The sequence below is a fragment of the Amblyomma americanum genome, chromosome 2 (assembly GCF_052857255.1).
Source record: "Amblyomma americanum isolate KBUSLIRL-KWMA chromosome 2, ASM5285725v1, whole genome shotgun sequence".
NCBI classification, from domain to species: domain Eukaryota; kingdom Metazoa; phylum Arthropoda; class Arachnida; order Ixodida; family Ixodidae; genus Amblyomma; species Amblyomma americanum.
In genome coordinates this window covers 188,988,792-189,003,093 of record NC_135498.1, presented here as the reverse complement: position 1 = coordinate 189,003,093, position 14,302 = coordinate 188,988,792, and the positions used below count along the sequence as shown (strand labels likewise).

General features: G+C 48.0%; 1 protein-coding gene across 1 annotated transcript; it reads right to left on the bottom strand.

Annotated features, from left to right (window-relative positions):
* Positions 1-1,177: 1,177 nt before the first annotated feature.
* LOC144122095 (uncharacterized) lies at positions 1,178-8,845 on the bottom strand. The gene is made up of 4 exons (XM_077655618.1): positions 8,662-8,845; positions 3,513-3,624; positions 2,907-3,000; positions 1,178-2,417 (listed from the first exon to the last, which is right to left on the bottom strand). Exon 4 carries the CDS (start codon positions 2,025-2,027, stop codon positions 1,263-1,265), a length of 765 nt encoding a protein of 254 aa, XP_077511744.1. The 5' UTR covers positions 2,028-2,417; positions 2,907-3,000; positions 3,513-3,624; positions 8,662-8,845; the 3' UTR covers positions 1,178-1,262.
* Between the last annotated feature and the right edge of the window lie 5,457 nt (positions 8,846-14,302).

Below are 14,302 nucleotides of genomic sequence, written 5' to 3'. Positions count from 1 at the left end.
GGACACCCTTCATGGCTCAGGTCAAGTGACAGTTGGAGGTATTTGGCTAGTTGTGCTTGCTGTATCGCAGTGCTAGGTTGCCATCGACAATGCCCATTGCAAATTGCAGACTGAAGCAGTATGCAGCAACAGTTGGTGGGTCAGTCACTGCGGGGTTACTTTACCATTTTGGAGCAAGTCGCATGTAAAATCTGTTTATAAATGCTTATTAAGGTTGAGAGATTGCCTTCGCACTTATTTTTAACGATAGAAGAAAAACGGGTAGTAATATATTAATGTTTGAGCAAAAGAAGTAATAACGCTTCAACTCTTAGGTGCTACCTGTGGCGCTCCATTACTTCTCACCACAAGCAACGGGTGGGCACACACCCACGTATCTGAATGCTGATGAACTGAGAGGGACGCTCTCTTTAGAAAGAAAAGGTGCAGCAACTCTTCTGATATGCAGATCTTGACCAGTGCCATCTGGACGGCCTGGTGAGGAGTGGAAAGAAAAGCTGACCCAACAGTTACGGCTAGGTAACAAGGAATTTAGAGACTGCTAGCTGGTGCAAAACTGAAATGTAGTGTGGTCAGCAGTCGCGCCACTTTCAAAGTGGAGTGGCAAGCAAATGGCAGTGCCATCTGGCAGCTGTGCAACCACAGACCACCACACAGTTGCAGAGAAGCAAAACACCTTCAACACTGCCTTTCGCTTGCCTCCAACGTCGCTTCGTGCGAGACGCCGTGGTGGTTTTGGCATTCGGCTGCCAAGCCTGTCCTTTGAGCCTGTCACATGGTAGCAATCTGGCACCTGCCTAAACTGCAGGGCTGTTCATGCTGTTTTGTATGCTACAAAAGAGAGGTACAGCCACAGCGCTCACACATTTTGTGATGTGGGATCCAGAAATTCCATGCCCTCCAGAGTGACCAGAGGCTTTAGTCAGTGAGGAAGCGTTGTGTACAGCTGGCCGATCGGGGCAACATTTTGTTCCAATGTGACAATCAGTCGTTCTTTAAAAATGAAATGAGTAATACAGGCATGATATTTTATTTTTTTGTGCTATGAATTGCAGACAGAGCACCTGCATATTCATCCTGACTGCACGTCAGCCTCACCGCACAAGTGATATCTGCAGGAATTCATGTTGTGCACTTCTTACCTCTGAAGCTTCGAAATAAAGATTGCGGCAGCATATGCAAGGTATGGCTTAGCCAAGAAGGGCATTTATTTCGGTTTGGTAAGCGCCAGAGAGAAGAAAGAAGAGCAGATGCAATGGTGTCTAGCCTTCGAAGGGATCCACTTTGCGGTTGAGGTCCAGAAGCTGGTTGACGAAGTCGATGTCTTCGTAGAGGTCGGCGACACCGCTCAGAAGTTGCAGCAGCTCTCCAGAGGCCATGCCGACCTCTTCGGCACACTCGGCAACCTCCGCGGAGGGCACCGCGTCGGTAGCGTTGCGCCCAAATGAGCCGAAGGGCAGCTTGGCCTCGGTCCTCTGGCCATCTTTGGTGTAGAAGAGCGTGAAGACAGGGTTGCGGTTCATCTCATCCAGCTTGCAGTAGACGCCCGCCGTGGGGCCGCGGCCGTCACGGCGTGCCACGAGCGTGCGGAAGTCGTACAGCAGGTTCCGTTTCTCGGAGTAGGCGAGCGCGCTCTGGAAGGCGCCGCCCACGTACAGAACGTTGTCCCAGGTCTTGCTGCTCCCCATCCGGGTCTCGGTGACACGCCAGAGCACGTAGCCTTCGCCCACGGCCTCGTAGCAGTACTCCTTGGTGGACTTGGACGTATGTGACTGGATGAAATGGCCACTGTGTGGTGCGCGGCCGTCGTCCATGACAACGACAGGGAAGCCCACGTGGTAGCCTGGGTCCAGCAGAACCAGGCCCCGGCGGCTCCCGCGATGCACAAGCACACGCAGCGCGACCAGCACGTGCTCCTTAACGCTGGACGCATCCGGAGGGTCGTGGCTGCAGTAGGATGCCACGTCAGGGATCCACTCCTCGCACGAGACCAGGAAGGGCCGTGCCTGGGGGAACCGCCGCTCCATGGCGCCGCACAGGTGGAGACTGAGGCCGACGCACGAGAGGCCCTCCTCGACCACCGTGGCTGGGTAGTTGCGGAGGAAGCTCGCCAGGCTGCTGCTGCTGCCGCGGCGCTTGTAGTCGCCGTAGAAGCGCAGCAGGTTGCCCAGGGTGTTGTACCGCCTGGCGCGCAGTTCCTCGCCCAAGAGCTGTTCCAGTTGTGCCAGGAAAGCCTCCAGCTCAGCCGTGGTGTCAAACGTGAGCGGGGCGTCCCGGATGGGCGCCCAGCGAGGCCGTGGCAGGAGTCGAGGCTGCTGGGTTTCGGCGCGCCGGTTGGCCGCCGTGGGGGTTCCACCCCCTACAGGTGTCCGTTTCACATTCTGGTCCAAGGGCTGCTCTGGCGGGTCGTCGTTCACCTGCAACAGCGTGCGAGACGCTGTTCAGCCCTGCACCTGACCAACTGCTGTGGAAACCTTGTACTGCCCCCACTGCTGCACAGTGCAGAGGTGCGCCCACATTCGCTGAATGTTCAACTATCCAGCAACTGCAGCTACACTATGCAATAAGCACAATTTGATAAAGCACAACTCAGCTGTGAATAAGCATTCATCACACATTTATACATTGCACTGTGCTAGTTTTCACTAAGAATAACAAGCTTTCAGAGTAAAGGTTGCTGTCATACACTACAAGCTCAAAGCTCAGTGCAAATATATACGCCGGTGCATTATTGTTATTTTTCATTTCAGTCACTTCAAAAGAGGTCCAATGTTGGCTTATGCCAAATTGTGATGTGTCTTAGCTACAAAAGCACACAATGAATTAAGAATTAAGCAACAAAAACTCCATGTACTGCAGCCAGGTTAAAGCAGGAAGAAGCCAAGGAAATGTTGGAGAAGACTCACCGTTTGGGCCGCTTCATGGTCGACAGCAGAGTAGTCATCCCAGGGAAGGAAGAGCAGAGTCCCACACCGAAAAATGCCCACAAGGCCAACCAACCTGAAAGGGCACCAACATGAATTTGCTGCACCAACCAGGCAGGGTCCTGCTATATATCCCAATACTGTGGTCACAAGTACACCCGTCATTCAGGATTCTGCCAAATGCAGGACCAAATTTGACAGACACTTTACAAGCAGCCAGAATTGTAGGAGAAACAAAGGCTTACACTTATCAGAAATAATGAACGTTTTCTAAATGTTACTTAGCGCCCATACGTGCACCTAAAGTAACTTTCTGCAATGAAATGGTCCACAAATATTATTTAATGCAAATTCCAAACCACTGGTCAAAGTACAACTATGCTCAAAGCTAGCCCTTCAGAACAGTGCTGGATAAAGAAAATGAGTACTGTAATATGGAGAAGAATTAAAACTCAGTCTTGCCATCTCCAACAGTTTTGCTTTGATGAACAACTGCAGGCTAGACCAAAGATAGCAGAAAGCCAGCAGTAAACACTGTGTTCTCTCACATGGGTATTAAGCAAAAAGCAACGCCACAAGAGCACTCACCATGACGAGAACTGGAGCCATACTCCGAGTCAAGATGGCCATTCCGACACGAAAAGGGAAACCAGGGACACCAACGGAGCCAGGTAGTTGCCTTTTAGTTTTAGCTCCTGATCTGCAGCAGGGGAACGAGTGCAGGCTCAATAAGGTGTCAGCAAAACACATCAAGAACCTTCCAACCTAGAAAGAAGCACAGAGCAGCAGACTAATGTGCCTGATGCTATGCCTGCCCTTTCATTAAATGCTGGCACAAGCAGAAACAAATGCATGCTGGAATTAGCACATGCTGCTACTATGCACACACCTGTGATGAAAAGATTACCTGCCAGCAATGCCAGACACTTCATGGCACCATGACGTGCTTTAAGCAAGAGAGCACTGCCATCTGGGCTACAGTGGCGTTTCCCACACAATTGGACAAAACAGTTTGACCACACCTTCATGCCAAGCGTGTCTTGGATAACAGCTTCACCACAGAGTAGAAAAAGAAGCTGCATTTTCAGCAGGCTCTGGGAAGAATACAATATGCTTCGCAGGACAATGTCAAGGCACTCATGCCATTGGAGACTCCATATACTTGAATGGCAGACTAGAGATGAAAAAATTTAAACACAAAATTCTAACCATGTGGATGACTGCTGATAGATAAAACATGGCTTTGTGCCACACTATTTACTTATACAGCACTGCTAGTCTCAAGATGAGGCTGCAAGCCAAGGTCGGACGTATGAAAACCTGAACTAGGCAACACATGCGTAAAATACATCAAGACACAACAAGGTTCTGCAAACTGAAACAACAGACAAAAGGCACTCACGTGCACGGGAAGACAGGGACGGTAGAGTATTAAATAGCACCAGTACTACACTAAAAAAAGAGAAGTTGACCAATGCCTAACAAACGAGACAACTGTCTAAGAGACTCAAAGAACCTATAAAAATGTGCTGAAATATGAAATAAGAAAAAAATTAAGAAGTTGACAAAACAAAAGAGGCATGCAGAAAAAAATAAATACAAAGCCACCGATGAGCAAGAATGGAGAACTTACAGCCCCTTCCAACCAGCGTCATGCCTTGCCTCAAAAGAAGCAGCATGCAAACCTACACCTGTGAGAAAACTGCACCAGCGACAGAGCACAATGTGGGACATAGCTTGCACCTGTGGTTTATATGCACTCATCATGCAGTACTACCCATATTCTGCTGATGTCATCCACTTCACTACCTCACACCACCACTCAAAGATAGCCATGAACCTGCCAATGTCCTGCCCCAGAAATAGGCCCTCAGTAGGACTCCACTCAGGATAAGGGCAACCTTATCATAAGCAGAAGTCACATGCAACAGCTCCTAGAGACACGTGAACAGCCTTCACTGCCAAGCTGACAGGAAATGTAAAGGCACACGGAATGGGTGCATCTGCAGGTGAACTTTATCTTATCTATACACAAAGGGCCTCAGTGCTGCCCACATGCTGAACAGCCCAAATTGAAGGGAGATAAAAGTCAACTGACGTGAAATGAAACAGACCCGTGCATTAACAGTAAAAAAAAAAAAATAGGCGACACTTAAGCACCACCTCAAGGGTATCGTGCAACAGAGTAATGAGTTAATTCCCATATATACAGAAGGTTACTTTTTACTTTATATTCATACATCCCTGAGAGTTTTTATGCACCTCCAGGCGCAGTGGTTAAGCGATGCGCGCGCAAGTGTCCTGCAATAGCAGGTGCTCTCAGTGGTGGGCCTCGTGCGGCCCAGGTTGCCGTTATCAAGCGACCAATCATTAATTTAACTGCCACATGCCACGGTCGGCAGTTTGCTCACTATCCGGTGGGCAGGTTGCAAATATGCCGGAAGATCAACTGACCTAGGTGGCCCACCTGCCCCGTAGGTTGCTTCCCGAGGACCACCCGCCAAAGCCATGCCAGTGATTTTTCCCTACCAACGCCGACGCCGGATTTTCTAGATAACGGGGCATTTAACGCCATGGTGTTAAAAATATTTTCTACAGCACACAGCCATTGCAAAAACTGCCAAGCATTATACTAAATAAAACTAGAGCACATATTTCTGCCTAATTATACTGCTACTACTAGTAACTACTAACTGTTGTGCAATAATGAGCTATTTTACTGTTTGAAACATTCTAAGCAATTTGTTTTGTTCCCAACATTTGAACATGCTTAATCACAGAAACAAATAGCAGAAGTTGCAGATGGGCTGGATTGTACTACCTCGATGGAAAGAAACGCGAACAACCCGGCGCCAACACGCCCCGCTGTTGGAATTTATTTTCATCGTGCTTTTACCTGGGTGGTACGAAAAAGACAGTCGTCATGGAATGTATTATGGACGAGTCTAGGGTCTTTTTGCTACCACCGAAATAAAAAGGAACTGAAACTGCCGACAGTGTTGGCGCCGGGTTGTTCGCGTTTCTTTCCATCGAGGTAGTACATAGCTTCAGGGTGCAGTAGTACACACATATTACTCCCTGAAAATAGCAATGTAATATACCAGCCCTGAGGAAGAGAAAGATATTAACTTCCTTTTGCAGTTGTCCGAATCAAATGGTGCACTACAACACAAATGAAAGACGGAAGAAACCTGGCCAGAGTAACTGGCCAGGGAGTACTATGTGGCAGTGCATTGGAACAACTACCTACATGTGAAGCTGAGGTATGTCTCAAGTTCGGCATTTAAATGTGCCTTCCTTCTTTCACTCCGACCTTCCTTCCTTCCCTCACAGGGTGTCCACCAAGAAAGGAGGCACTATTTCGTTTCCTCAAAAGCGACCAGGGGCAGCGCAAATAAACCTGCCACATTAGCTAATGACAGAGCTGCGGCAACTGGGAGGCCTGCAGTGAGCTGGCACAAAGCCAGTTTCTGCTCGCCGGGAACTGGTTCCCTCCGGATTTCCCCCCACACAACCGGGGCTGGGCAACAGCAGCTGGCCCCGTCGCTAGCGAGACAGCTTGGCGCGCTCAAAGCAGCCACCACGTGGCAAGTGACAGCTGGGGTCAAGCTTCAGGCAGGCTGCGCAAACCATACGCTCTGTAGCCATTTCAAATGGGACAGAGCTAGGCGGCAAGATAGGACGCGGGTATTTGCAACTACAACAAACAGCCAAGTAATTACATAGGCAGATATGCCTCCAAACGGCATGCGCTGAAGCTATCATCCACACACATGCGGACACAGACTCCCATGTGGATAGGCAGGAAAAGGATAAATTGCTTCAGTAGTCTCAGAAGAAATGCGTACAACAGTGCTCAAAAAGCAAATCATTAACAATTCAGCAAAACAATTGAGAGTGAAGAGGCTAAAACACGATGAAGAACAGGATAAAGCATATAGCCAATGAGGGTCATATAATTTTAATTGGACAAAGGCAGCTTGGCCACTGCAGTGGCGTAATGGTTTGGTCAGCACTAGGTTGTGTCGAAGACGCAGTTTGGCAAGCATAGCTCCCCAGAGAAGGAGAAAGCTCGTGTCCGGTGGCGTTGGCGAGACTTAGCTCCATCTAACAGCACATATAAATTAGGTACAGGGCTAATTTTGCACTGTTTCACAGGTTATGGAGTCTATAAATGGAATAAGGCTCGAAGTAGTACTACACATGCAGCCCTGTTAGCGTGTGAAGCGGCGTCACGAAAGTTTCAATGGGGCATTAGGCAAGCATACGTCGCGAACGCAACAACGGGAACGCGCAGCTGCTTGAGAAGGCCAAAATTGGAGATCAGTCTTGTCTTTACCAGCTGTAACAAATTTCTCTGCAAACACTCAACTGTATGCCCGCGGCTGTGCGTGCCAGGGAAGCATCAATACTTGTGAAACGCTGGCAGATGTGTACAAAACTGAGGGGCTGGGAATGAAGCGAAAGGAGCCAGCTAGGATGTTGTGACCCTGGCTACCGGCTCGCGACGAGCCGTGTAAACAGCCCATGAGCACGCTGCCGCAATAAGGAAAGCATTGGCCGCCTACTCGACGAGACGGAAGAGAGGAACCGAACAAACAGTCCCCTTCACAACATTGCACACCACGCTTCCAAGAAACGAAATCCGTCAAAGTGACAAGCGGCGCACAAGCCATTCCGCCGATTCCACTATGTGACAGCGAACGATCCCGCACATGCTGTGACAGCTTTGTGCGTCACTCGAGGTCCCGTCTAGAACTGGCTGGATGAGAAACTAAGCTCTCGGAATTAGGTTCGGGTCATACACTCTTTGGTGTTGGAACCAATTGGTCCGAACTGTGCGAGATAAATCCCATATACGGCTACCAAGCAGGGCACCAGCAAACAAAGACCTGCGTGCCATGCATCGAGCTACATAACATTGCGTGTGCCAGCGGTGCAGTTCCCCGATGCTGGCTGCAGTGCGAGCACGGGAAGGCGCAGTTCTACTCGCTCTTTCCAGCTCCGGTAGTGCTGCAACGACGAACGCCTCTGTGCAAGCAAGCAGCGCAACACAAGCAAGACTCGCGTAAGCTGTCTTCTGCCTACGTATACGTCACTCCAGCAGGAGAGCTCAATACGCGTCCACTGGCTGCGAGATAGCTGGCCGGCGACGCCGTGCGATGCTATATATCGCTGCTGCAAGGCCAGTTACCAATTTAATTGGCACGCGCCTACCCGTTCATATGAACAAGGCCTCAGCGAGGCCGCGGAGTGGATCCCGAACGGGTTACGACAGCTTGGACAGCGAGGCGCTTGACAGCTTTGTAAGTTCGCACGTACACTATATGCCACTCAATCAGCACCAAGCCGGAGTTCTGCTATAGCTGCCGCTGATAAATTACCGTGGATTTGAGACCGGCCGCCGCGTCGCTGCGCCACGCGTTCACGACGTCAGAGCGGCTGCTGTGCAAGGCACGTGCCGTCCGACAAAGGCACCGCGTGATGCAAAAACAAAACAAGCAAAAGAGGCGCCGCTCGCTGCAGCGCCAGTAGACGATGCGCACGAAACCAGCAGCCGCATATTTCGTGGCCGCGCAGGGCCCCTGAGGGGGCTTTCCTCGAACCGGAAAAAATCCGGAAGACAGTCGGTTCAATGTCAGTGACCCCCCGAGCCGCCCCCGCTGCGCTCGGTACAAGCTTCTCTCGGCACCCAAAGCAAGCCGCGAGGCCATAGAAGAATGCGCCACACACTTACCCATACAACGGTGTGCTTCAGCAGAAGAACCAAAGAAAGAAAGGAAGGCTGGTTCTGAAAAGGGCACCACCCCAACACCCCACAATTGGACGTATCGCTCTAGTCCGCACGGATAGCGCAGTCTTTTATACAAAGCGGGTCAGCACACGTGACCCGCGGCCAACCTCTGCGGCTTCTGGCCGATAACGCGCCGCCGCCGCCGCTGCTGCTTCTCGCCCCGCTCGCCTGCTGATGACATCACACACATGACGTCAGGAAGACACAACTGCGCTTGCGCGTGCGAGAGCGCATGCGCGAGAAGAATGACACGTTGCTTGCGAGGGCGCCGACAACGAAACGGGTCAGAGAGAGAAAGGCCACGTTGCACCATTCTGCAAGTGTGCGTGCGCCCGGATGCTCCAATGGCAGGTCACTTTGCAAGTCGACTTGCTGGATAAGGTTGTCCATGCTCTCTCTGTACAGTTTAGATATGTGCAGCTAGCTCTAGTAGCTCTAGCTAGTAGCCAGGCGCCGGGAAAAGCGCGCACCGCCGGCAGTCGGACTGCAGGCTGCTGCGGGGCTGCAGCAGGGTAGCGGCGCTAGCGGATCCAGGCGCAGCCAACTGCTAACCGAGGTGGCCTTGAAACAGTGCCCACTCGATCGGCGCCGTCCGTTGCTTAGCGGGGCAAGCGCAACGGCGCAGCCCTTAAAGAGGAAACGTTAAACAACGCGGTCTTTCCGGACCAGAAAACGCTTCTTGCCATAACTAAGCAGGATGCGGCGGACGGCATAATCGCTCTCTGCAGCGTATGTCAGATAGCGTGAATAACATCGGCAACCATGTCATCCTGACTTCAGAAAAGCGAGAAGCCAGCAAACACAGCGTAATAGTGTTAATAGCTTCAAAGATTCCATGTGGAACTCATAAGAAATTCGACTTTGGTCTATGTTATACCCTATTTTGCAAGCGGACAGCATGTATTACGACTACTGTAGCCAAGAATTCGCTGCAATCGAGGCGTGCTGCTTACATCAGAAATCTAATGGCAATATTCTACACACACAAGCAATACCTGTTTATACCGACGACATCAAAACTTTCTTTTCTGGCACTAACCTATAAAAAGTATAAGCAAGCGAATAATTGGGTGCGTGAACTCTCGATGCCTAGCTACGAATGAATTAGAGCTGAAGACAAATAAAACGAAGTACGTAATTTTTATAGCTGGCAATGCCACTATTGCTCACAATATTTCCTTCATTTCGTGATGGCATGATAGAGTGTGCGGATTCTACAAATGTCTAGGTGTGTTTTTTTCGTGAGCATCTGTCAAAAAATGTACATACACATAATAAGTAAGCCAGGAGATTGATGTTCAAACTGTACTTCCCAACATTATCACTAAGCTTGTGTCACTGGGGCTCCTGTCGCAGAAGGTTGACAACATTGAATCTTCTATTGTCCTGATGTCTTCGAAATATGATGAAATTATCGCAACCATGAAGAGGCAGGACCTTAAGCAACTTAACGATGTGAACAAATTGAGAGGAAGAGCAGTGCTGCAGCAGATATTGCTGATCTTCGTGCAACTGTTGACAGGCTGGAAAGGCGAGGAAGGTGCATGGACTGGGCTCCTTAAAATTTATGGTGAGAATGAGTACGTAATAAGTAAGGTAAATGAAGTTGCTAAGGCGATTAATGTGCCTGAACTGACTGCTAGTCGTATAGTGGCACTGCACAGGTTTCCTGCGAGGGAAGGCAAGGATGCGGGTGTTATCATCCGTTTTCTGAATAAGTCAGAGCGTGATAACTGGCTTTCCAAAAGGAAGATTCTCGCAGAAAAGCAGCAGACCGAGAACTTGTCGAATGCAAACAGGAAGCTACTCTTTGCTACCAGGCAGTGGGCAAAACAAAATAGTTTTAAGTACTCCTGGCGTAGAAATGGCAAGGATTTCCTTCAGGAAACGGACAGCTGCTCTGTTCATGTGGTCAAACACTTGGGCGACCTTGCTAGTCTAATATTTTTTCCTTGCAAGTGCTTGGGTATTTTTTGTTTTTAGTCATGGACAATGTTTCTGTTCCCCCATCTGGATATAATCTACTAGTAAATGAATTTCCCCTGTCGCCTCTTACATTTTTGCATTTGAATATGCGGTCAGCGCAGAAGAAATACGATGAATTTTGTGTTTTTCTAGAAAACATGAATAGGGCATTCACAGCTATCATGATGACAGAGATATGGTTTGCAAATGATGAGGATGTGTTTCGTCTCGAAGGATACAGCAAAATTTTTTTTAAATAGGAAAACAAAAAGAGGTCGTGGTGTTTGCTTATATTTGAAAGAAGAGATAGGTTATGCATGCATTGAAGAATTTTCTTATTCCGAGCCTTATTTAGAAACGGTTTGCGTGAAATCAGGGAGCATTATTCTTGTTGTCCTTTAGAGAACCCCTTACGGTTGTGTTGAAAGGTTTTTATTGCTGTTAGATTAACTTTTTTGATTTGTCTCCACACATAACTATACATTAGTGCTTGGCGGAGACAGCAATATTAATATGGTGTAGAGAACTTCCAGTCAGATCGAAGTATCCACCCTTGATTCATATTTCATAACAAATGTGCTCACTGCTCCTACGCGCATAACTTTGAACACTACTACACTTATTCATGTTTTTCTTACAAATATGCCACAAGAAAGTGCATGTGCAGGTGCAATTGAAGTATCTATCAGTGAGAATTTGCCAATTTATCTAATTGCAGACAAGCAAAAATCACTTTATTGTAGATTGACGCCTTCAGCTTTTGTTCAGGACATAAATACAGGCACTTTGGGTTGGTTTAGGCGCGAAGTTAGCCAAACAAACCTAGACGAGCTCGTAAACTGCGAATGACGCCGCACTTGTTGAAAATGATAAATGAAAAGAATAAACTGTACAACAAGTTTCTGAAAAACCGCGATGTGGATGCTTTGCAGGCACTTCAAAGGTACAGAATTCATTTAAACAAAATACTTAGGAATGCAAAACGCAACTATTTGTCTAACATGTTTGATGGTGTCGAGGATACTAAACATCTATGGCAGCAGTTTTCTTCAGTTATATTTTCTCGTAACCATACTTATGATTTGAAAGAGTTAACTATAGGTAACAAGCTGAAGGGGCAAATGTTAGCAAATGTTTTCAACGAATATTTCACATCTCTTCCTCAGAGTGCCCACAATCCTGTTATGCATAATTATTTGAGCCTTCCTTCTGAATCAATATTTTTAGCTCCAACAGGCACCAGTGAGGTCTTTAACGCATTCATTGCACTTAAGAAAACCAAATGTGAAGGTATTGATGGTGTAAAAATGCAACCTGCCATTTTCGTGCTAAACATTATCGCTCCATGCATAACGCGCATATTTAAAATCTAGTTTTAAGTACAGAAAAATTTCCTCAGAAAATGAAGATAGCAAAAGTTATAGTCTTGTTCAAAAGCGGCGGCAGAAATGAATTAGGAAACTATAAGCCCATATCTATTTTGTCGTCTTCGAAGCCGTTGGAAAAAATAATTCACTCTACTCTTCACTTTTCTCGCTAGGCATTCCCTTATTCCTTCAGCTCAGTATGGCTTCAGACCTGGTTTATCAACGCAGGTCGCTTTGTTACACGAAAAGTAATTATTACTACGCAACATTGAGAATAAACTGCTTACACTGGGTATCTTTATTGATTTCTCGAAAGCCTTCGACCGAATAAATCACACCACTATGTTAGAAAAACTGTCTTGTTACGGAATTCATGGTATACCAGCTGATCTGTTAAGGAGCTACTCATCAGCAAGTCATCAACCAGTTTGCGTTGGCCGAGAATTATCAACTGCCCGGGATACTAAACGTGGCGTTGCCCAAGGCAGTATCCTGGGGCCGCTCTTGTTCATTACACGTATAAACGATCTTGTAAGCATTGAAAACTCCGCTAATTATATTATGTATGCAGATGACACAAGTATCTTTTTAACAGTAACAGATGCTAATGATCTAATAAAGCGTGGAAATCTTATTCTGAGTAAACTTAGTGCATGGCCTCTCGGTAATTCATTAGTAATAATTTGTTCTAAAACAAAAGCTGTCTTATTCCGTCGAAAATCTGTCCCACATAACATTGGTGAGATCCTACACTTAAATGACTGTGACTGAAATCTCTCCTGCCGCTAAATCCCTGGGAGTAATATTTAATGAATTTATGCTTTGGGACCATCACACTGACTACCTGCGCATTAAACCCTCGAAGGCTTTAGGTATGCTAAAGAAGTGTACGTTTTTTTCCCGGATCACCAAAACCGTCTAATATATGTAGCCCTGTTTGAATCGCATTTGCTATACTGCCATCTAGTACAGGGAAACGGCACCATTAAGGCAAATAACCTAATAATGATGAAAAAAAGCCCTACGAGGGATTTCAAACCAGCCTTATGATCCCCGCACATTTTCATTGTTCACTAAATTGAAAATGGGGACAAGCGCTTCTTTCTGTCTGTGTTTGCTTGTGCGCTGCCATTCAGAACCAACTAGCCCAGTCTTCCGCTTTACTGAATATGACTTGCTATCGTCAACACTAAAATCGGAAATACGTAAAGGCACACATACTTTGTGGAGAACCTGTTTCCCCCCCTCCATTTCGATGCGGCCCATCTTCATCGTCGGCCGTCGGGACGGACAGCCCCCGGCTGGGCGAGGAGGGAAGTCTCCCTCATGGGGGAAAGGGAACGGCGACGGGAGCACCACCCCGTAGGTTACGCCGAATTCTGCGGAACCGGAGAGAGGCTTCTTCGGTATCCGGCCAGCGTCACGAAGGGTTGACTCTGCACGCTCTCGTCACCTTCCGCGGTAGGCGCACGGGGATCCGTTGTGCCTTGCCGCTGGACTTCTGGTTCCAGGCCGCGAAGCGAGTGGAGCAAACGCGCGCTGTGGTCGCCTTCCCCAGCAAATGCTAGGGAATAGCTTTGCCTCGAGAAGGCGGCACGCACGGGAGAACCCGGCCGCCATTATCGGCGCATGCAAATGTTCGCCGCCGATACCTCTGAAGTCGCGCCCCTGCCCCAGCCGGTAAGTCGGAAGCCCTTCTTAATTACGTAGCTTTCTACTTCCGAGGAATGCATCGTTGATGTTTTGTAGCTAGCTGGCCCGCTCTGTGTATTGTTTGCAAGTGTAATAAATAGCATATGAGTGTTCACGCTATTGTCGTCCCTTCCCTTTGTCCCTCGAGCACGAACCCCTCCGCGGTTAGCGAGCGGGAACGCTGCATCCGCGGAGTGGGAGTGCGGGCGGGGCGAAAGGCTTTGCCCCCCTGTATTTCCACAACATTGAAAACATTGGTAAGTCTGAAAAGTAGCATCTTTGCACTGAATGAGGCACACAGAACTCTGGCATGTTCAACATCTCGCACAAATTATGGATTTCAAATGGCTCAGTCTAGCATTCCACAGGTTTTAAACAAATACCACTTCACAATAGAAAAATGGCGTGCACTTTCTAAACTTGACTTCTATTCGCTTTTTGTATAATACTTGCTAATATTTTGCTGTTGATACCAGTTTGCGATGTAACAGGGTTGTTTGCATTTTTTGTCTGTTGTTTACAAACTAGCACTGTAGCTGTAATATTTGCAGTGTTAATCT